Source organism: Paraphaeosphaeria sporulosa, assembly GCF_001642045.1.
Source record: "Paraphaeosphaeria sporulosa strain AP3s5-JAC2a unplaced genomic scaffold CC84scaffold_5, whole genome shotgun sequence".
NCBI classification, from domain to species: Eukaryota; Fungi; Ascomycota; class Dothideomycetes; order Pleosporales; family Didymosphaeriaceae; genus Paraphaeosphaeria; species Paraphaeosphaeria sporulosa.
Window position 1 is genome coordinate 2,305,774 of NW_017253364.1, and position 22,721 is coordinate 2,328,494.

At 51.2% G+C, this 22,721-nt stretch overlaps 6 protein-coding genes across 6 annotated transcripts; 3 read left to right on the top strand and 3 right to left on the bottom strand.

Annotated features, from left to right (window-relative positions):
- Positions 1–7,347: 7,347 nt before the first annotated feature.
- On the bottom strand, positions 7,348–8,054 carry CC84DRAFT_1164523 (uncharacterized protein). The gene has a single exon (XM_018178503.1). It carries the CDS (start codon positions 7,958–7,960, stop codon positions 7,541–7,543), a length of 420 nt encoding a protein of 139 aa, XP_018036573.1. The 5' UTR covers positions 7,961–8,054; the 3' UTR covers positions 7,348–7,540.
- Positions 8,055–8,918: 864 nt separating this feature from the next.
- Positions 8,919–10,630, top strand: CC84DRAFT_1205774 (ADP-ribosylation). The gene is made up of 2 exons (XM_018181997.1): positions 8,919–9,670; positions 9,723–10,630. The coding sequence occupies exons 1-2, from the start codon at positions 9,091–9,093 to the stop codon at positions 10,445–10,447; spliced, it is 1,305 nt and encodes a 434-aa protein (XP_018036574.1). The 5' UTR covers positions 8,919–9,090; the 3' UTR covers positions 10,448–10,630.
- Positions 10,631–11,798: 1,168 nt separating this feature from the next.
- CC84DRAFT_1196327 (flavin-binding monooxygenase-like protein-like protein) lies at positions 11,799–14,030 on the top strand (the record flags this gene model as incomplete). The annotated part of the gene is made up of 4 exons (XM_018181451.1): positions 11,799–11,880; positions 12,137–12,241; positions 12,301–13,072; positions 13,119–14,030. The coding sequence occupies 4 exons, from the start codon at positions 11,799–11,801 to the stop codon at positions 13,903–13,905; spliced, it is 1,746 nt and encodes a 581-aa protein (XP_018036575.1). The 3' UTR covers positions 13,906–14,030.
- A 62-nt stretch (positions 14,031–14,092) lies between these two features.
- Positions 14,093–14,729, bottom strand: CC84DRAFT_1090342 (high affinity copper transporter; the record flags this gene model as incomplete). The annotated part of the gene is made up of 2 exons (XM_018174349.1): positions 14,093–14,620; positions 14,670–14,729. 2 exons carry the CDS (start codon positions 14,727–14,729, stop codon positions 14,093–14,095), a joined length of 588 nt encoding a protein of 195 aa, XP_018036576.1.
- Positions 14,730–15,003: 274 nt separating this feature from the next.
- On the top strand, positions 15,004–17,203 carry CC84DRAFT_1119948 (uncharacterized protein; the record flags this gene model as incomplete). The annotated part of the gene is made up of 1 exon (XM_018175564.2): positions 15,004–17,203. The coding sequence occupies exon 1, from the start codon at positions 15,167–15,169 to the stop codon at positions 17,201–17,203; it is 2,037 nt and encodes a 678-aa protein (XP_018036577.1). The 5' UTR covers positions 15,004–15,166.
- A 2,322-nt stretch (positions 17,204–19,525) lies between these two features.
- Positions 19,526–22,272, bottom strand: CC84DRAFT_1187193 (putative exo-beta-1,3-glucanase; the record flags this gene model as incomplete). Its single annotated transcript, XM_018180912.1, has 6 exons — positions 19,526–20,118; positions 20,213–20,574; positions 20,630–21,406; positions 21,457–21,818; positions 21,870–21,971; positions 22,102–22,272. 6 exons carry the CDS (start codon positions 22,270–22,272, stop codon positions 19,526–19,528), a joined length of 2,367 nt encoding a protein of 788 aa, XP_018036578.1.
- Between the last annotated feature and the right edge of the window lie 449 nt (positions 22,273–22,721).

Below are 22,721 nucleotides of genomic sequence, written 5' to 3' on the forward strand. Positions count from 1 at the left end.
AGATGCTAGCTAGTTAAAACACTAAGAAAACGCATTACGTCGCAATTAATATCCATATTATTAATGATAAAACGCGGCCTAGCTATTTTAAAAAACCCTATTACCGCGTAAAATACGTGTTAATACGGTTTTTTTAAATGGCGCCTTGGCTGTAGATACTCTACGCCCGATCCGTCTTATTAGTAGGCCCGTGATTAATTAGTGGTAGGCCCGTGATTAAGTTCCGTCTTGTACCTATACATAGATACCGTACGTAGTAGTATTAGTCTAGCCTACTAGGCTATAGACGTCTCTACTCGTTGCTCTCGTGACATAAATCTAGTATAGTATTAGATTGAGCACTACCTTTAGATTAAGCACTCACCTCAGATTGAGCGTTGCGCCCTAGATTTAGCGTTACGGTCAGTTTTGGTGTTGCTCTTGGATTAAGCGCTAGCGCTCAATTAAGCACTAGCGTCAGATTGAGCGTTCAGATTAACCGCTCTCTTGGCACCAGATTGACTCAATCTAGTGTCTTCTAATATATATAGGTTCTGTTGGGCTGTGTGTCAGCTCGACAAGTTAGGAAAGTGTTGCAATCGAGTGATGCTAGTAAGCAGCACCGCAGGTAGCACCTAATTGTTGGCGTACGCGACACGCAAGGGGCAACAGAAAAAGGTCATGGTTCTGAGCAAGAATGTTCCCAAAACAGATGCACACATATACGCAAGTTGAGAGCACCAATATCTACTCCATGGGGGTGTCGCGGTGCCCATTTTTAATGTTGTGTAACAACATCAACTTTGCAGCTGCACTCGTGTTACTCACGGAGCCTGGTATCGCAGGGAAGAAAACCGGAAGAGTGAAAAAGCACCTGGCACTGACCGCCTCTTGACCAACCGATTTATGTAATGATCTGCACTCGCTGGGTCAACCCTCGTCTTCTACTCGCGCCTGCTGCAGGGGATACTGATTTGTTTCTCTAGAAGCTCTTGCCAAAATTTTGCTAGCCCTCACAACTCACTTTGAGCTACCGGTCTGCCGTTGCAGTAATAACCACAAAATGCAAGCACTTTCGATCATAGCCCTGGAGGTATGCTTCCCGCAGCGGCTTCGCATACATGCTGTTCTAATGTTGACCCGCTACAAGACTCTCTTCTGGGGTTTGACCGCATTGGATATACTCCTCACTGCGGGACGCGTCTTGATACACTGGAGGAAACTTAAGCAAATCCGCATCGACGACATCTTCAACGTCTTGGCTGCGGTTTTTCTCGTAGCCTTCATGGTGACCTGGCAAAGATACGTGCCGCTCGAGTTAACAGCGCAGCGCTACGAACGGGCAAGATCTCGACACCGCCACAACACAATGTAATAAGTGGAACGCTTCAAAAATCGCCATACGGCTGCCTCCAGCCTCTTGGGGAAGTCTGACAGCGTGCTTGGATGCGTTTAAGGACTTGTACCTGTCTTTGGAAATGCGCATGACGTGTACTTTAGCGGTATATTAGTCTTTGCGATGAGCATTTAGGTCGTAGTCGCGTACAAGGTAAGATGTCGTCCCACGCTTTATCTACAGATGTCGAGGGCGGGCCTTTGTAAGGAGACGATCGGTCGAAAGTTCCGTTGAAACGCGATTTGACCACCTTTTCTGCACCGGGGTCTACACCTGCAGATAGTGTGAGTACGAAAGAAAGATTCTTGGAGAACACCACGAGCTTACTGCTACAGATGTGAACGCTTTGCACGATTACTAGTGAATGGTAAAGCGCGATTGATACTGATAGCAATAATGTGTGTATTGCAACATGAAATGCCCATCGAACACTCTTCTTCGGAGAACCGTCCCGGTACATTATTGCGTACTCGGTTTCCGACAGTAGGTTGGTGGATGAAATACAGTGTATGGTACGGTGCTCTGCATTTTGGGACATCTCGCAGTGTCATTACGATGGTTGTCGAACGTCGAGTGCAGAGCTTCCCGGCGTTGTAGAAAGACGGAATGCGCGGTACGAGCTGAGCCTGGATATATCAGCTGCAATACTTCCGCATTTAACGTTGCATTAATCTGTCCAGAATCGCTCGGACGGGTTGCACTAGATCGATCGTGAAAAAGGGGGTACTTAACGAAGTGTTCCCATTGGAGTTAGACAAGGACATACGGTGACCGAGATAGCAAGTGGTCCAATGATACGCAACGACACCTGAAGGCTCATGCATAGACCAAGTCTAGGCTCTCTCCGGATATGCACATTCCCTAGATCAGATGTCTTGAATGTGCACTACGCAGTCTTTATCATCACGCTACATAGATGCAACGCTAGTACATGTACCCAAATTATTAGGCAGTTCCAAATGCAATATCTATATATGTTCGAAGAGAATCCTCGAGTCTGGGGAATAACTCAATCTAATCCTCGTTGCTCTCTACACATCAGCTCGACGTACCTCTACATCCCAAACGACGTGTCTCGCATCTATAATGCAGCTCGGACTCTATCTCGTTGCATTTCTGCCCCTCGCTATGGCAGTTCCTATTCTTGTTCGTAAGTTGGAAGCATTTTACTCTGGAGTAGATATGCTGAAATAATCAAGAAACGGAGGTATGAATGAATGCTGGATGTGTTCTCTGATATAAATCTAACGCCAGCAATAAAATGAAGCCTAGGGACATAGCTGCAAATGGCGCGGATTTGGAAGTTTGCGGCTTCTGTTTTGTCGAATACAACTCTGATGTTACCGAATGAGCTGGTGGGGGGAGCTGTGGAATACCCCAGGTGTGGACACGGTTGCAGTCTTTGGTCGGGATAGGAGCATTCTTTGCCGAAGTAGTCAAGTGGGCAGCATGTTGCAACTGATGTTTCACTATATCTAAGACATTGGAGCTATTATGAGGTTTTTCTCGCAAGTGAATCTTCATGCGGTATCAGTAGAAGTAGAACCTATCGTCACCCAGAAAACATTCTAGTTAACGCTGAGGCTTTGGTTGCCGATGACACGAGAGCTTCATATCTTATCATCTCGTTCCTTACTGAGTTCTCAGTCTTGATCGCTTAGCCGGCAGGTGGTGTGCCACCTGTGTTCAACAGGGGATCTCAGTTCTTCCTGTTCTCGGAACCTTGTAGGGATTAAGTAAATGGTATTAAAGATCACTATCCGCTAAAACGCCCTTGTTAGCATACTGAGATATCATGAGACCTGAGGGCACAAGGTCAAGCTAGCAGAAACTGGGGATGCCGATTAGCCCGAGGGTTCGTTGGTCCGGGACGTCGCAAGTCTTGTCACCGCCGAAATTGTAACACATACCACAAACTAGGAAAATATCGTCAGGCGTAGAGGTTGTACTATACCAATAAGCGCCTAGCTGTGCCTCAGCGTCGTTGTTGTTGCGCCGCTTTCGCTTGTTGGGCTGCTTCGCAGGGAGTCAATTATCTACGAAAGTCTCTATCGAGCTATCGGTTCCCGAGAAATACTCGTAATTTTGTGTTTCAGCTCCTTGCAGATTTACAATTCACTGATGACTTGACATATTGCGGCAATCCAACGAGGCAAAAGCTGAGCTACATTTCGATAGGGTTCGAAATACGTTCCTTGGAATGTTTTGGTCCTGGTTTGCGATATGTGACATTAGTGCGTTTGATAAGCTCTATGCTTCAAATGACCCAGCCTTTGCGAAACTAGTCGAACCTGTCTCATTCGAGCGCTCTTATAAAACTACCAGCAAATGTTCCCCAATTACGTACTGCTTCCCTCCCTGGTCTAGTGGGTACCGTGCCTTGGCAGAAAATACCCGATAGACAGATCGCGAAAGAATGCGGTCTTGTAATCATAAAAAACAGGACGTCGCACACGGGCATATATAGGCTAAGGGATCTAATAGGCAGCTTCGCAACTACAGGACCAAACATCTCGCGGAATTTAACCCTAATGGTACGAGGAAAATTCCCCAAAGGAATGAGGTGACCGCCTTTCGTAACACAGGCTGACTCGTACAAAGTCCAAGCGTATGTACTACTGTAATGTGCGCCTATATTAATAACATTGTAGCTCATTAAAGATTTTCTAGGCCTGGTACGGTTCTAGACTCATTGTGCGATACTTGCGGGGCACGGATATGTGGGCCGATCCCAGCCCCATAGCTCCACCGGTGGAGGTCATGTGACGGAACTGGAGCTGTTTGAGATTAATTGGGTGTACGCCAGCTGCTGAGGGATACAAGCCTCTTGGGCCGATAAGCTTGAGCATAAAGACCATCTCATGTATCAGCTCTCATAGGAATCAATACAGTCCTTCATAGCTTCCTGCTACCGCTACAGGTCAGCTATCTTTTAGCTAAGTAGCTCTAGTCACCTATATGGTGAAAGCATCCTACTAATAAGGGATTAGATCGCATGAGACTTGAATGTTAGATGGTCTTGCGAATCTAATGGGTGACACTTGATTAGTCCATTCTTTAACTCGAAGGGCTTGCATCACTGCCCAGCGTGATACTCCCATAGGAAGCGATGGCTGAGAAGGAATGTCACCTGTCTATTTTATGATGAGCACATCTTAAATATCCATCAGTCTCAACGGCTGGATATAAATACTTACTCTTGTTCCATCCATTGCAATAGATTAAAGCAATTATTTACTCCTTGCAAGACAACCTCACATCGATAAAAATCTTATACTATGAAATCATTTCTCTCGACAACCTTCGTCCTCGGCATCTGTCAAGCTGTTACTGTCAGTCATCAGCATCGACCTGATGGGGGCTGTAGTGGGCCTTATGACAATTACTTCATCCCTCTCCACCAAACGTTAAACCTCTGGCGTTCCGCAAACTGTGTTTTCAATCCAATTTCTGACGTCAACTTCGACATGAAGGTCTGCACCGGCCCCTCTCTGAGAGGGATTTGCCATAATCTCTCTTCGTACGCGAGAATCGAAGTCACCGGTGATTTCAATTGGCAGATTCCGTTCGATTTTCAGTAGATGCAGAGGACTGGGGACTAGCGGTCATTACATAGAGGATACTAACAATCTCGCTGTCCAGTGATGATTACCTTAAGCGAAGGGAGATATTGAAGTAAGGGAAAACTTCAAGAAATGGAGATTGAATTTTAATTAGGGTTAGAAGATCTTGAGGAAAGGATCTGTAGTCTCGAGACCCAAAAATGTAGAGACACATCATGCGAGTTGAATGACATCCTCCAACCTATCAAAATCATGGTCGAGCTAGGCAATTCGAAACGTGATGATATAGAAATACATCCGCAGCAAATTTTTAGTATAACCTGGCTAGTAGGTACCACCGCTCGGCCTTAACGATGAGTGTTAGGATCCAGACCCGGGACGGGGTCGGAACCTCATTTTATATTATAACTATGCTTACGATTGGTGCAAGCCGAAATAAAGTCCACCACGGCAACCGTGCCGTAGGGCGCCAACAGGGCCAAGCCTTGAAGTCACATGACTAATAGTCATCGATCGAGCGATAGTTGACTACCACACACGTGACCGATAGTTAACGCGCGATGACTAACTACCACTAATGTGGCCAATGGTTAACTACCACTCGTAGCCTATATATAGGAACGTGAGGATGAACCTTTATATTTATATTCAACCTGTTTATCAATCTATCGTTTAAATTACACTTAGGCCATATCATTAACTTGTTACACATTGCAAGATACCACTATATTAATAAGACCCCTTCCCTTCCCCTTAGTTGTCTTGCCTGAGAACCAAACCTAACCCTTTAGTAATAGCTACCCTTCTGGATTTAACAGTAGGGGTTGGATGCCACCCCTATCTGAGATGTGGGGGTCTCTGGCTACGTCCGCCCAAGAGTGGCGTCCCGACCCTTGGCTGCTGGGGTTGCTGTGGCCGGTGTCACTGCTCCAGCGGGAGCTAGGGGAGGAGTTACTTAGGGACCGGGAGGTTAGAGCCTGGATGACTCTCTGCTATAGCTCCTCAGCAATCTTGACTTCTTATAGGTTAGTGTAGTCCTCTACGTTTTGGTCTACCGCTGCTGCGAAAGCCATAGTGATAGTGTCCTATAGCTAGACAATCTGCTAAGTCTTGGTGATGTGGCGTTAGACGGCATCAGAGACTTGAGGCTTAGGGGCGCCCCCACCAGGGTTCTGGCTGCTCAGAAGCGGTGCATCGTGGTGCATGTCCTCCTGGGGCCGTCTTGGGGCGCGTGTATAAAGCTGCTGAGGGATCTCAGGGTCTGGGGACCCTGTGTGCTAGGAGGGATACTCTACCATCCTGACAAGCTCCTTTGCGCGGCAGCGCGGGGGGCTAGGTGGACGTTAGAGGTACTCTCCGAATCAGCGCAGTGAGCTTGTTCGGTTGCTGGGATTTTAGGGGCCTCTGATAGGGTGGCCCAAAAATCAGAAGATTAGTGTTCGTTTGTGGGGTTGAAAGACGATAGGCCAGTAGCCTCAAAGCCCTTTAGGATCGTAAGCTCCCTAGACGAGGCCTCCCTAGCTACCATGAAGAGGGGGAAGAAGTCCCTCTTGCTCATTGAGGTGAGGCCTTGGATTCTTTCTACGAATCCTGCGATCTCGTGTGAGTAGGCTGTTGAGAGAGGCTTAAATATAGCTACGTCGAGCGGCTGCAGCGTATGGATCGAATGAGGATAGATTGTAAGGGGGATCTTGTTCCGGTCGCAGTAGTCGATAAAATCCGTAGTAACATGGAATCCATGTCCGTCGAGGATAAGTAGTCGATAGGACGACCGCGTCTTCGCCTCAGTATTGCGATCAAACCTGTTGAAGCTAGGCAAGTTCAATATCGGTGTTCGTCCAGCTGGTAGGAGATGAGGTGAATCGAGCTTGGTGCTCCTCACTGTCAAAGCCTGTACTCAGGAGTCCTGTTGTCAGATAACCTGGGATTTGGGATTATGTCAGATTAAAGTGTTACGCTCAGGTTTCTTGTCAGATTGAGGTGTCAGATACTCATGTCTAAAAGAACTTTAGTGAACAACAGAAGACAAAAAAATGATTGAGAAAGATCTATTCATCTTATTCTTATTAAATATTTCTACAGTCAAGCCAGAACGGTCTAAAATCTGACAAGACGCGACGTTACCGCATGCGGAAGTTGATGTATTCAACAGGCGTCTAATGGAGCAGTGGACAGTATCGCTCCGGCGCTTGACAACGGGAGGCGGTACATATGGGAATGAAGTGGATGTATGGTACTGGATTTCCAAAAAGCGTTCTACGGATAGAACAACTAGTAACGTTTGATAACCTTCCATGGGATTTGTTTTATGCGCCGACGGGGGTGTGAACTTTGAAGCGTGAACTGGATAATCACAGATTAGACCGGTTATGTGTTAAAGCAAACCGAGAATTATGCAGGAAGTAACGTAGAGAGAATCGTAGGCTAGTAAGGTAGTAGTCATAAAAGTAATAAGGATCTTGGAGGCTAGCTTGGTGTTCCTTCTCTGCGCTTGCCTGTTGTATTACCTCCTCGGAAGACGAAAAGAGGTGTAGCCAAAAATTGATCCCGAGTACCAACATCTAGCCGACACTGCCTCGCAGGATAATACAGGACTTTCATTCTACTCTGACCTCGATGCAGATCCAGCATTCTCGAACTCGCAGCCCACGAAGGCTCTGCATAAATCGACGACGTCTCCCTTTGCTTCTTCCACAGGTACCTCCAGTCCCCCCACCAACTTCTCCCAAGTAATCTTTGTGAGTTTTGCCCAATCATTTTCCTTCGCCTGTTTGGGATCTTGGACTTCGACAATGACCGTGTAGTACTCCATGTTGCCCCAGCTTCTGTACCAATGGACGGTTGTGTTGCCTTGAGCGTCATTCTTTTCCGTTATGCATAACCACTTATCATCCATATCTCTCGGCCTGAATCCCTCAAGGAGCTTTTCATAGTCGGTACGTTTAATTGCAAGGCCCCATTCTGCTGTAGCCGGATCCTTGATGGGATGGTATGTAGGTGTTCTGGCGGGGATTTCGCGCATGGTGAAAGAGGCGACAGTTCGTATGCGAGGTGCTTTGAGATAACGAGAAACACGAAAAATGGTAAGAGTCACGATTTGGCGATGAAGAAAGATCGCAAAGTCGGATCGGGCGTGTGTGCGAACGCAGAGTTAATGAGGCTGTGCCGCTTAGCGCGGGGGCCAAGCCTCCTTACCAGTACGGTAGCTTGAAACGTCTTGCCCGCAACGCTTGGCTCCTGACGCGAAGAATTTGTGTCCTCTCTACACGGCGCTATGCTTGCTCCCCGCAGCATTCCTTTACTAGAACATGCACTTAGAGGATTCCAAGGCGTACCTGAACGATAAATCTGAATGAGACGGTTGGCAAGTCGTCTTCAGCAAGACACCTTGCAGGGTTGCGCTTTGGCACCATCTCGTTTGGTAGGATTCACACACTCAAATCTCCGGTACATAATGGATGACGATTCCCTTTGGGCGACCTCTCTTCCTCAGATCATATCATCTCCTACCGAGCGCTACCAAATCGCACGTGCATTGCAGCCTACCGGAGGATTTGGCCCCATTGCGTCGGATTTCAAAGCCGGGTCTGTTGCTTGGTACTGCTCTTCCTAACCGGCAACTCGGCTGCAAGCGCGATCTGTTGCAGAACGCTAACGCTAGAAGTCCGATGGAAGGTCGACCGTTCTCGGAAACAGCTGGTACTATTATAACCCAGTCGGTGATGTTGTTTCAGAGAACGCCTCTTACGGCCTAGACTACAGGAATGCAGACCACTCGGAGTTCGTTTGAAGCATAGCGCTCCACCGAATCGTTGTCACTAACAGCTCCTGGGCTGTGAAAGTACTGTTCGCACGTCTGCACCATGATTCGGATCAAATTTGTATTTCCGAATTCCGTAGTTCTGATATGTTCGCGAGCAGCACAGCCAGAGACCATTATAAAGGCCTTCTTTGTGCGACTTTGAGTGTTCTCATCCAGCAAGCAAGCCACAAGCAAGCAAGCAGGACTTCACTTCCTCGTTTCGTTCCGTTTCGTTTCATTCATTCGCTTATGTTCCCAACAATCTTTTGAACAACTTGTCATTTAGTCACTCATTTCAGGTTTGAAACCTCATACATTCTTTCAGCCAGTTCGCATAGAATACGAACACAATGCTCTGGCAAGCTCCACTTGCGTTGCTGGGATTATTCGCTACTCTCGGCAACACGGCACCTCTCGCACCCCTCGGAGGTGATACCGAAGACCTTGCCAACGTCACCACCCATTCTCTGGACAAACGTATTAATGAAGGAGTCAGATATGTCTGGCGAACGGATGGCCGCTCCCCGAGTGTGCTGAAGGCCTCCGATGGTTTCCAGACAAAAGGCTGGACCAACGGATACAGGGAGGATGTCAGTCTCTACAGGCACTGCAAGGGAGCTAAAAACGGTGCTAGCATGGACAACGACGGCTTCGTTTCAACAACGTGGAAGCACTCAGTGGCTGAAGGCTGGGTTCTAGATCACCATCATGGCTCTGCCTACGTCTACAAGATTGCGACTGATGAAGGGCTCATCGATGTTGAAGCTACTCTGAAGGGCTACAGCCCTTATCCCCACGAGTTGGAATTTGCCGCCATCCACTCCATTCCGTGGAAACAGGTCCAAGGCTGGTACAAATACAGCTCCAATGGCAAAGGCGGAACCAGACAGTCCGAATATGTGTACAACAAGGACTTCAGCCAGTCGATGTGTAAGTCGCTCTTCCACACTCTGCAATAGTGCCAAAATCTCACACAATGTAGACGGTAATCGGCCCCACGGCGGTTCTCAATTCCCGCTCTCCGGCTTTCCCAATAACCACCCAGCATGGGACAAGTTGCCTTGGGCTCGCTATGCTCACTGCAGGCCCAAGAATGCTAAACGTGCCGAGGAGATCTTCGCCCAACAGTCGCCCCCCACTCATGACATCGATACCATTAATGGCGTCGAGGTCGCCACAGTAGCTCCTCTTGAAGCCCGAGGAAGGGCGCGCGGCTCTCGCACATCCCGGAAGAGGCCTTCGGCTGCGGGTAGGCGCAAGAAGACAACGAAGAAGCCCGCCAAGAAGCCCACCACTGGCACTAAGAAGTGCACTGCTGCAATGAAGAAGTCTGGAAAGTGCAAAGACACAACCACCCCAGCCAAGTGCACGCCTGCCATGAAGAAAGCCGGAAAGTGCCCGAGCACATGCTCGGCGGCGGAGAAGAAGTCAAATGGTGGTACATGCCCGAAGTGCACAGCAGCTGAGAAGAAGGCGAACGGTGGAGTATGCCCGACATGTACAGCGGCCGAGAAGAAGAAGAATGGCGGCAAGTGTCCCCCGAAGAAGGGCGAGTGTGGCCCTAGCAAGTCGAACAAGGCTCGTGCCCTAGAATACGTCAAGGCTCTTAAGGCCGGTAGGGCTGGAAGGAAGATGAAGTGGTCGGAGGGTACCACTGGTGCGAAGGGTGGAAAGGGCACCAAGGCTGGCGGTAAGACTGGTGCTTAAAGAGAGGCGGTTTGATTGGTCCTGGAGGATTGGCCTCTGTCCAGGGCTGGCAGGGTTCGGAATTCTATTGTAGCATACTCTACGGCGGGTTGGGGATTTGACAGCAAGATTAGTAGCGTTCTCTTCGTGTAGATGGTCATTATAGATATATATCAAGCACTTCATGTAGTGCTTGTGTTGCACAGTTTGTATACTTGAGTCAACATTTGAAGCGATTAATGCATTCGATGAGCCGATCAGAGTCACCGCTGCTTCCTAGGTTACATGGATGTTCAGGCCTTTCAATCGTTCCCTAACGTGATTGCGGCCGATTCGAGCTAAGGGCGCGCGCACCGAGTAAACTATCGCCGGAAAGACGTTAGGCGGGCCATGCGATTCTCGTTTTCCGGGCTGGTTTGTCTTTCTTGTTCAGGGATAGGCTTGACGGCAGCGAATTCATTACAATATCTGCAAAGGTCAGCATACGCTGGTTTTCTTGCTGGACTGGATCTTTTCATTTCCGGCGATACTCTACTTACGGCATGCGGCCAGTGTATCCACACTCGGTCCTAATAAGATGCTCATGCGCAGTCAAGTAGTAACGGTGGAATGGCAAAAAGGCACCGACATTGTGGACAGTGGCAGACTGAACTACGTGTGGCCACTGGATGTCATCCCAACGTGTCACAGCTCCCTCGAAACCCGACTTCGCAGGTGCGTTGATGAGGCAGAAGTCGGCGTTTATGTACGCAGTCTTCTCGTGGGAAGTCAGGGCGGTCCTATCAAAATTATTTTAGCGGCGTTCAGCGACCATAGAGCAGGCTCTCATACCATCGTACTTGAGCCCGAATCTCTGTGCATTTTGAATGGTTCTGGGCCCACAAGTGGATTGGCAAGGACTGCGAAGGATGGAGAAAGGGCGAAGAGCCCATGCGCACTCCGCCTAACAGCCCCATATGCTAGTACAGCTCTCAACAAACGATCTGTCACAAATAATCATTCGTCCTGGCGATATGAGATGGTAGGTGCACGCAACAGGACCATGTCGTCGTCCGTTGATGTGGTCAATGCTTCGTCCGATTCCAGCTCAGTGCGATTTTGACGACTGTGCTCTCTACAGGATGGGCTAAAAGGAAGCGAACCACCAACTCGGTCGGCAGCTCCAAACCAAACGCGGCTTTCTTGGTCGCCTGATAGAGCTTGGTTCATCCTACATCGGCAAAGATTTCCGGCGAGCGCGCTCCAGCGAGTTGTTCGAGCGCGAGGAGGAGCTGTAAGACGCCATGCCTCAATGACTCGTCTGACCTGTACCATGGTGAGCATAATCCTTATGTCGTGTTGGATATCAGAGTTTCTAATGGTTTTGCAGCTCATGTCTCGCGCGAATAGCCGCGAAATGGTGTTGAAGCTCAGCTCTCGCGCGAATCGCTGCCAATGTAGCGCTGCGGCGGAGCGTAAGCACCGCCCATGCCGTGAACTACAACACCGCATCTGCTTCACCTTCTGCTCGTTCGTACACTCGCTACATTGGCTTCGTGGGAGCTCTCTGAAACTACTCGCACAATCGTGCACATTCGAATATTGTAACCCAGAAGGCGATATTATTTTACGTGATGGCTTCAGAAACCTGCGATCTAATTATTGTCGGAGCCGGTAGCCTACCTTTCTTCTGACCTTTTGCTTCAATTTCGAACTCTAACAGATTTACAGGTCTCTCTGGAATCATTGCGGCGCAGCGCTTCCTGGATGCTCATCCGAAAGCCAATCTCGCAATCCTGGAGAAAGACGGTGATATTGGCGGAGTGTTCAGTAGGCGTAAGCGAAACGAGGAACGATAATCTAGGATGACAAGCGCAACCACTGAATTTTATCAGGACGGTTGTATGATTCATTCTGGACGCAGTGGAGCCATGGTCTTTCGGAGTTTTCTGACCTTCCGATGGCACGCCCGCCTGAGGCCGATTGCTATCACGACTTTTACCGTGCAAAGTATACCACAGACTACCTTCATGAGTACTGCGGTCGGAAGGATGGCAGAGGACGGACTTTGCGCGACAGAATGATCTTCAATGTGAACATTGATTCAGTCAAGAAGGTCGACGGCTTGTGGAACGTTTGCAGCGGCGGCAGAACATTCACTGCACCGAAGGTACTCATTGCGAGTGGCCTATGTTCGCTGGCCAAGATGCCCTCGCTTCCGGGCAAAGACCGGTTTGGAGGCGCAATAGTTCACACGGAAGACTTCGGAGAAACTAATATCATGGCAGCGCCGAACATCACGAAGCTCGTGGTCCTCGGGGCAGGCAAGTCCGCGGCGGACGTCGTGTACGAGGGCGCAAAGAGCGGAAAGGAGGTTCACTGGGTCATCAAGACCACTGGCACAGGGCCCTCGTTCTTCGCTTCGGGAAAGGGTAAGGGACCTTTCAAAAATGCATTCGAAGCGGCGCACACACGTTTTGTGGCTACTCTGGGTCCATCGATTTTCAACCGCGTGAACATCTGGACGAAGTTCGTGCAGCGTAACTGGTTAGGTCGATGGCTTGTGGGAAAATTACTCGCACAGCAAGACCAAGCCATTCGAATGGAAGCCGACTATCAGGGACGAGACAACGCCAAGGGTTTCGATCAACTCGAATATGAGACTCCGTACGTACTCCATCGCGCTCCGAGCTTGCGAAGCTGAGATTACCAGATTCTTTTGGCAGAACGGCCCAGGTGGATTGATTCACCATGATGACTTCTGGGAAACTATATCCTCCTGTGTACACATCCAACGCGATCAAGTCAGGTCACTCGACAGGAATCTTGTCCAGTTAGAGGGGGGTGCGGAGCTAGCGTGCGATGCCATTATCTGCGGCACTGGATGGATCCCATCTCTACGATTCTTCGACAACGAACAATTACTGCAGCTCGGACTTCCCATGCCGCTAGAAGACGAGCCAAGCGAGGTCGCCGATCGTTGGGAATCACTCTTGCAGGATGGAGATCGACACATCTGCTCCAGATTCCCACTGTTGGCGAATCCGCCGAAACACTCACACCGGGGAGTCAGTACGACCACATATCGTCTCTATCACGGGATGGCGCCAATCAATGACGACTCGATTCTCTTCATGAACCATCTGAACACGGGTAACAAGATGCTTGCGGCCGAAGTGCAAGCGATGTGGGCAGTGGCGTACTTTGACAAGCAGATCACACTTCCTTCGAGAGAAGACATGGAACGCAGCGTTGCGACGTGGGTGGCTTTCAGCCGGAGGCGGTACTTGTCTAATGGGGGGCTGGGTAACGCGATTAACTTTGAGACCATCACGTACGCGGATGCCCTGTTGGACGATATGGGCTTAGCGGCACATAAGAAGAGCTGGTGGCAGCAGTGGTTCGAACCGTTCCGGCCGAGCGATCTGGGGAAGGCATGGGCGGAGTATTTGCAAAAGCATCCACCTGGGCAGTCGAGTATTGAAGATGCGGGAAGCTAAATGGGCTATTGAGGGAGCTTACATTGGCGAAGGTATGCACATGTTGGCGGGTAGGTTGGTTTGAGTGGCCATGTGAGAATTAGCCAGACGCCATTTCAATTAGGCTTAGAGTAAGGGTTGGGATTGGAAATCGTATAATAGTTCGTCAATGGGTATCATGCAGCCGCGTCCACAGTGCTCTCTCCCCTCATGCACAACATCCAGTCGGCCCTGCTGCTGCGACCGACGTCCTTCGCTCGTCCTTGACTTCCCGGTCGACGGCCTCGAACGGCAGCCGCACCACCATCCAGTCGCAGAGGAACTTGCCCAATATCGCGCCCAGGATTACCGAGATGAAGATGAAGCCATTGAATGACATGACGACCAACATGAGCAAGTAGGCGAGGCCCAGCGTGATGCCGTGGATGATGGCGCGAACCAGCTGCTGGAGCGAGGTGGCGCGAAACGTGGCATAGTGGGTCCCGAGCGTTGCCGCCGGCCCGTCGCAGCAGTTTGCGGGAGCCGCAGCGGCGAGGGCGCCCTGCTGGATGCGCAGCTGTCGCTGAAACTGGCGAAGGAGAAATGCGTCCCATTCCGAGCTCAATCGGCGCAGGAATTCGAGGGCGACGACCAGCAGAGCGGCGCCGATGCAGCTCGCGGCGAACATGGCGTTGTTCTTGATGTGCCAGGAGCCGGCGAGGATGCACGAGTCGACGATGCGCCAGTTCCAGAGCATCTGCAGCGCGTTAGCAAGCACAGGTGAGGAGCAAGAGAGCCGTCTGTACCTCCATCTCGCATTCGCCGGCGCCCATGACCATGGCGGTGGAATTCTGACTGTGCGACATTGCGGGCCTGTGCTGTGCGGAGGAGCGCTGATGGCAATGGCAATGGCAGTGGCGAGATAGCGGTTCAACAGCAGCCCAGGAGCTCACCGGCCCCAGGGACCACGCCGATATACATATCCCGAGCGGCTGCGCACGATTGCGCGCGTGGTGGCATCGCAAAACGTCGCGCGTGCGTCCAAGACTCTTCGTGTATTGAAACAGTGGGGGAACTTGCTCAAACGCACGCGCACTTGCCGGAAACCCCCCAAGTGCCGCCATACACCCCGCTGGCCGGGCGCTTGGCACCGCGCACTTTGTCAGTCGCATCGTCGAAACACGAGAGCCATTATTCGGCAGGCCGGAGCCATGGCGACGTTATATACCACCATGGCGCGCCCGTATCCGGCCAGCAGCAGTCGCCGCAAATCTTCGCGCATCCAATTGCCCGCCCACCAAGCATGGCCGGCCTCGAGATGCTGGCTGCCCGCCACATCCAAGACATGTCCTCTGCCTCGGCCGTCGAGTACCACTGGGGATACGCCGACCGCGTCGTGCCCTGTGCCAACGATGCAGGCTCTTGCAAGTATCTCGACGTCGTCTACGCCGCCCACGACCTTGGCATGTACTACACCGGCATCATCTGGGCAACCATCGGCGGCATTCTCATCCTCTGGGCCATTGGACGACACTTCTTGCGCTCGCATCCATCAGGCGTAGCACTCCCGAATCAGTTTGCCGGAGAGGAAGTCAACCAGAGACCAAGTACGCTCCAGCGTTTTACCGCAGCTGCTCCTGCCTATGCTCGCCGCCATCTGCTTCCAGACGCCAGCCGCGCCATCTTTGGCCGCGTAACGCGCACTCAGGTCCTTACGCTCATCACACTGGTTGGCTACCTCACCGTCTGGTCCTTCGTGGGCATCTACTATGGCATATGGGTCACACCTGTTAAGAAAAATCCCGGTCTCTACAACACACGAACAAGTCTCGGTCCGTTCGCAGATCGCGTCGGTGTCCTCGCCTACGCGCTGACTCCACTGTCCATCATGCTCGCGAGCCGCGAGTCCATTCTATCGCTCGTAACCGGTCTCCCTTACCAGAGCTTCAACTTTCTCCACCGCTGGCTTGGTTACGTCATCTTCCTTCAGTCATCAGTCCACACGATTGGCTGGTGCGTCGTGGAAATCCGACTGTACCAGCCCCAGCCCACAGTCGCCGTCGAATGGGTCAAACAGGTCTACATCATCTGGGGCATCGTCGCCATGATCTTGCTCCTACTCATGGTTGTCCTCTCCACTCCCTGGGGCATTCGGGCGACAGGCTACGAGGCTTTTCGCAAGCTGCACTATGTGCTAGCCATGGTCTATATCGGCGCATGCTGGGCCCATTGGGAGCAGCTCAAGGTTTTCTTGATTCCTGGCTTGGTTGTCTGGCTGCTCGACCGCGCCATCCGCCTCGGTAGGACCGCTCTGCTACATTACAATTTCCTTCCCTCTGGCCACATGGGCTTCCGTGCGGCGCCTGCGGACATCACCTTCTTCAAGGATGAGATCAATGGAGATGTCGTGCGACTCGACTTTGATCACCCCCAAGATGCTTGGGCTGTTGGTCAGCACTTCTACCTGATGTTCCCTGAAGGCAGCATCTGGCAGTCGCATCCCTTCACCCCGCTCAGCCTCCCTGTCTACGGTGCAGATACTCAGCGACACTCGTACATTTTCCGTGCCAAGGGTGGCGAAACCCGCAAGATCGCTGAGCTTTCTGCCAAACGCGCTGCTCACGCTTCTGACCCCCAAGAATCCCACGAAGGCCTCATGGGCAACGCTAGATTATCAGTCGTCATGCAAGGCCCTTATGGCGAGCAGACCATGCGCGATCTCGCCTCCGACTCCAACATTCTCTGCATCGCGGGCGGGACCGGCATTACCTACGTCCTCCCTGTGCTTCTGGACATCGCCTCCAAACCCCAAAACCGTGACCGCAAAATCTCGCTCGTCTGGGTGATCCGCCACCGCGGCGACATTGACTGGGTCGCCCCCGAGCTCTCCATCCTCAAGCAAAAGTGCCGGAACCTGCGCGCTGGCATGCACATCTACGTCACACGTGCCGCAGAAGACCATCACTACGAACCCAACGTTCCCACCATCAGCGAGAAGGCCATCGAGACGCCGTGCTCGCCCACCAAGGAGATCACACCTGTCGCCAACTCAACAGACTCGTCGTCCGCTTCGGTGAGCTCCGCGCTGAGCGTGCACGGTGTCTCCAAGTCGGAGCTCAACCTCGACCACATGCAGGCGCGCCCTGATCTGAAGATGATTGTAGAAGAGTTCGTTGGGAGCACGGCGCGCGGACGCACTGATGTCTTCGCTTCTGGGCCTGGCGGCATGATCAGCGATCTGAGAAGTATAATTGCTGGTGTGAACAGTGGGGCGGACGTGTGGAAAGGCGACGAGAGGGGAGATGTTAGGCTGACGTGTGATGATCGGTTGGAGTGGTAGATTGGATTTGAGCGTTGCGTTACGTTTGATGGATAGACTTTGATACCCCCTGAATGTGAATCTATTAGCGCTTGATGATGGATGCTTGATTACCTGTGAAGATGATGTTTAAGGTGTTCATACCGGACGTACAATCGCGGCTCTGCAGGGTTCATTCCAGCCACGCAAGTTTCAGCACGCTTTTGCCAGAATCAGTCAACCTTAGGGTCCCTGATATCTACTCGCGCTATCACTCGATTGATTGGGGAGGCTTTGTCTTCTGGCGATAATGCGGCGTCTATGAAATTGTCTGAACGTTCCCAAGCTCGTCTATGAAGCTGGTCAGATAGGCAATGGCCCACTTCCAAAAACCGGCGTTTACAACGCAATCAGAGAATGCGGAATCGGGGCACGGAGATCTCCGCAACTTCGATCTGAGTGTCAAAAAAGTGATCACGACCTTCTTGTGGTACGTAGAAAAACATGGTGCAGGACATTTTTTGAGACGCTGCAGAGGTGTGGTAACGTGCACTGTGAAGATCATTGGGTTCGGTCACTCAGCTTGGCTAAGCGAACTAGAGCCATGAATCTACTTGGCTCGGCCGCGCCTAATAATCCCATAGTTTTGCACACCGACATATTTGGGTATGAGACTAAGAACATACCGAGACTGCTGGGACCAAGCAGCCTAATCATCGAGCAGGCTTTGCAGGCGACTTCCACGATTTAATTGTCAACACTGTGTGAGATATTCAGGGGTCGTCACGGCGAGAGATTGCAGAACCACGTGGATGGGCACATCGCTTCGAGTCCGCCGCCATATACGAGGATGGTGGGGACTGAGCGCGAGGCTGAGCGTGGCTGATGCGAGGGATTTACGCGGCCCCAACGATAACGCTCTCGACTGCTCATCTACAAGCGAGTTAAGGTGTCAAGTTTGGGACGTTCTCCAGCATTAGAGCTATGTCGAGCCGCAATTTGGGAAGGAAGTCGGATAAAAGAATATTTTACTGGCGGGAAAGTCTCCTCGATGCCGGCCTTCAACTATACGTGCGCTAATCGAGGCCCAGAATCTCATTTACTGACCGAAACTCTAGCTGGATGATATGTTTCGAATTGAACAGTATTTACCCTCCTTTGTCTCTTCTGGGACCTCACACCGGTCATCTGGTACCCACAGAACTGGATCTACTGGCTCCAGTGGGCCTTGATGGCGGGCTCGGGTGGTTTCTGGGTCGATGTCGATCCATTAGTTTCCACTATGACATCTACGTATCTCTCCTATGCGGAGAAGCAGGTTACAGTGCAGGCCGATGCAGGTGAAGTCTCCGGATGGTACGGGCCTGGGGCATACCTTGCATGGTTGTCTACCCTCTATATGCTTTCTCTGTCTTCTATCTGGCACGCTAATTATAACAACTCCAGCGATGCCATGCGGAGATATGAGAGAGAGGAAAACGGTGCGATCGACGGTGAATTCCTTGCTGCACTGACCTATCCCACGGTGGCGATTCTTGACCTGCTCTACAGGTTCATTAGATGTAAGGTCAACCCGACGCTAGATGCAGCGATGCTTTTGCTCCTCACCGGGAGCTTTACCTTGTGTACAGCCAGGGGACTTGCGTCACCGCCGGATCTCGACAAGTAGATCAACGGCGTCTACTTTCCCTCCAGTCCAAGGCAATGGATGCTTTCAATATTCCTGGTGTTGGGCCACAGTATAAACTGCGAAACACTTGCGGAGCCCTATGGCAGTGGAGGGTTCACAATTGCAGTGTATGCTCTGCTGTTCTTGAACACCCTGTACTCTTGCATCCAGGTAGCGAGGCCAGGGGTCCGCTATCCGTACCAAGAATATGAAAAGTGCCCACGAAGTGAAAGACTGGCTGTGTTCGTAGTCTTGCATATTGCCTTTTGGTTGGGCTTTGGAGTCATGCAAAAGTCTATGTTCCTGCGTACAGGCGCTAGTCTCCTCGATCTGGATCAATGTGCCACTTTGGGGACTGATATTATGGCGACGATATTTGCGAGGAGAAAAAATGTTTTAGATTGGCTCAAGCAAGTGCGGCTACGCTTCGCGGAGTTCGGTCGAGTACAGTCGCCTCCTGTGGAAGTCTTCCACTTGTGAGGTACCTCTACCCAACGCAAGCTTCATCATATCTTTGTGGAGATCATCGTGGCGCTCACAGTTGTTGTGAAGCACTTTCCTTTCTTCTAGGACCAACGGAAACCTTTTGTGGTCGCAAGCTAAGGGTGTTCATATGGTCAAATTGGCAGGAGTATGTCACATTACATCTAGCAATTTATTCATAACCAGTTTCACAGTGAAAACTCCTAAGCCTCCTACGCAAACTGTCGATACGCCACCAAACTTCCACCCCAGCCCCCGGGGTTATTCAGAGTCTGTGGGTCTGCTTTGCCATCCAATATCATCGTCTTTCCTGCCTTCGTGTTGACACCGTACCATGTCAACGAGCTTGTGCTTCCAGCCACACGGTTCATGTTCTGCTGGCAATCCTGATTAGCGCATTGATTTCCGTAGTTCCCGTCCCAAGGTCCATCAAAGAACGCCCAAGTCGAAGACGAGTACAAGTTGATGTTCTGCGAGTTCTGCACGTTGACGCCGACGGAGGAGCGGCAGTACCCATCGCCTCCGGCGCACCAGCTGAAGTCAGGGTCGCCGTTGCGTGCAGTCCATGGGGCTGGTGCGACTTGGATGGCGCCCCGACCCTGCATGTAGGGGGACTCCACTTGTAACAGACCAGCATAGACATTCTGGGCGTTGTTGAAGTTATATCCGTAGAGCCAGTGGTGCTCAGAGCCAGTACCTACTAGCCATGTTGCTTTTGTGGCTTCTACGAGAATTCCGCGTCCGGTAGAAATAATCAGATTGCCTGACGTTTGGTCTTCATCATGGTCCGCCGTCCACACCCAAACTGTTGCGATCATTAGTACACGCTTGGAGAAGGAAGATTCAGAACGACGTACCATTTTGCACGTATACCGAGCTGGTTGAGGTCAGGTGCATACCCGTGTGCGCTGCCTGACAGGGATTCTGCGATTGGCACTGGGCCGATACTGTCGAGTCACGCATGCCGCCAATGTTCACGATCGAGTTCCAGATTCCGACATCTCCGTTAGAAGTTCCAGCCATGTTCCATTCCATAATCTTTGCTCCAGCAAGCGGCTCTGCGACCGTGAACCGCATGTCGGAGATTTGGGCCACACCGACATCATTTGCATTACCGACTTTGACAACAGGAACAGGAGTATTGGCGTCTCTGAACTTATCGCCTGCTCCACTGATAACGGGCCAGGCTTCGCCGACAATACGACTTCCGGGCGGGATAAAGAGGGTGGAGAGGACAACATAGACGCCGTAAGGGAAGTACCTGTGCTTTGTTAGTATCACAAGCCTTCATGTAAACTAGGAGCTACGGGTCTTACGTTATCTTGCAGTTGGCAGCGTTCTGTAGCAGAATCGCGTTCAGCGCTGCAGAATCATCGGTCCTTCCGTCGCCCTTCACATCGAACCCTGCGTTCTTCACGTTGACGATCTGATCATTGGCATAACCCGCAAAGGTGGGTGCATCCTTCATGAAGAACTTGCCTGACGCATCGAGAAGATTCTGAGGTCGCGAGTTCGGATAGGTAACACCTGTTTGGTATTGCCCTGGAGAGGCGTTACCCCATACCCAGGTTGTGACTGTGGACTGTGCTGCGAGAACGACTTGGCCGCTCGACTTCACTGCTATCGGGTTGTTCGTATCGTGCTTGAGATTCTGGATTACGATCTGGTTGTTGCGGTTTCCTGAATCGTTCGATGAGTCCCGGAAAACGATCGTATTACCTGAGTTCTTGCTCTCAGAGTCCAGAAGAATGACATCTCCATGGTTTTGTGTGACGTCAATGCCGACACCGCAGGTGTCAAACGTGACGCCTTGCAATAGCGAATTGAAACCGCCGGGTGCGACGTATGCCGTAGTGCAAAATTTGAAGTAGATGTTCTTGAAGATAACTTGCTGGTTATTGTTTTGGATGCCGATGGCCCCGCCTGTAATTTGCACATCCGTCACTGCGATCGTGGAGCCGGCTTGGAGCCAAATACCAGTATGGCCAGTGGAGCTGGATGGCATGTTGATCTTGACGTTGCCCAAAGCGCAACCCTGGGCTACTCCCCAGCGAAGCGCGGTGATTTTCTGGCTCGGCAAAAGTGCAGTAGTGCTGCGATAATTAGATTAAAAGCCGTCTCGATGATGCGGACGAAGACTTACTCGATAACAACGTTGCGCAACTGAGTCATAAAGGATGTCTCAGGCGCACTCGCGGCGTCGTAGCCATCGATAAGGACCTCTGCAGAAAACCCAGGGGCGGCTTTCAGTACGGGGGGATTGTTTGGATCTCCCATGATGATGGTACCTTTTCTCAGGTCAAGTTTTGAGCCTAGCTGGTACGTGCCGCCCGGGATGAACACATGTGCAGGCTGCGCAGCAAGCGGCCCCTGGTACCGGTTTCCTCCCTGGCTATTATCATTGAGCGCATTCTGAATAGCGGCTGTCTGGTCCCCTGTGCCGTCCCCCTTGGCACCATAGTCTTTCACGACATTGCGGTAGGTTTTATAGTTGTAGAATGTACCCTACATTAATTAGTCCCTAAATGACCTTCCAATATGTTCGATAGATCATACCAAGAATGGAGCATAGCCACGAGCGTTTCCAGTGTGATCTTGCTGGTCCATCCAGAAACTGGTGGGATTGCTGGTCACTGGGCCAGAGCATACAGCTGCTGCCTTGAACTTCGCTTCGACATTGATGGGCTTTGCCGGTTTGATGTCACTGGGATTGTAAGAGGCGTTGCGATTAATAGCAGCAGGGCCAGTGGGAGTGATACTGTGGTAGGATTGTCAGCTAGATCCCTACAGATACGTGGCCGAAAACGTACGGCTTGGTGGGTCCTTTCGGCTGAGGCGGAATAGGCCAATACGCAGACTTGGGCGCACCTTTCGCAAGTGGATCGGCCCGTCGTGCAATTGCTGCTTCTGCAGCGGAAGAGATTGCTGCTATATGCAGCAAATACTGGAGTAACTTCATGGGTTGGAAGTTGAAGAGGCTCCTGGTCTTGGTGACGTGCGACTTTGGCGGACAAAGAGAAGGCTTCGTCTCCTGCCTCGTGGAAGCCGGTTAACCCTTTGCATATTTAAAGTCAACCCTTTAGGCCGCAAGATGACAGCTGAACATTATTTCGAGCATGCGCGGTGGACAGCCCCGAGCATCAGCGGTCAGCCAAGGGGATCGCAGTTTCATTGGAGGCGTGAGCCTTGGTCATCTGGGCCCTCCATCTTGTAGAAACGGAGATGACCTAGCGAATTGGGAAGGCAGATGGCTTGGAGGGGAGACTGAGGTGCGCGTAGGATCCGTTCCACGCTTGGACCAATTATGCGAAATTTCGCGGCCGTAATTATGGAGGTGTTGAGACTCAGAATTGGTAAGGAATGCAAGGGGCTGGCGCCATCCGCAGAGTTTAGCGAGCTGTGTAAACG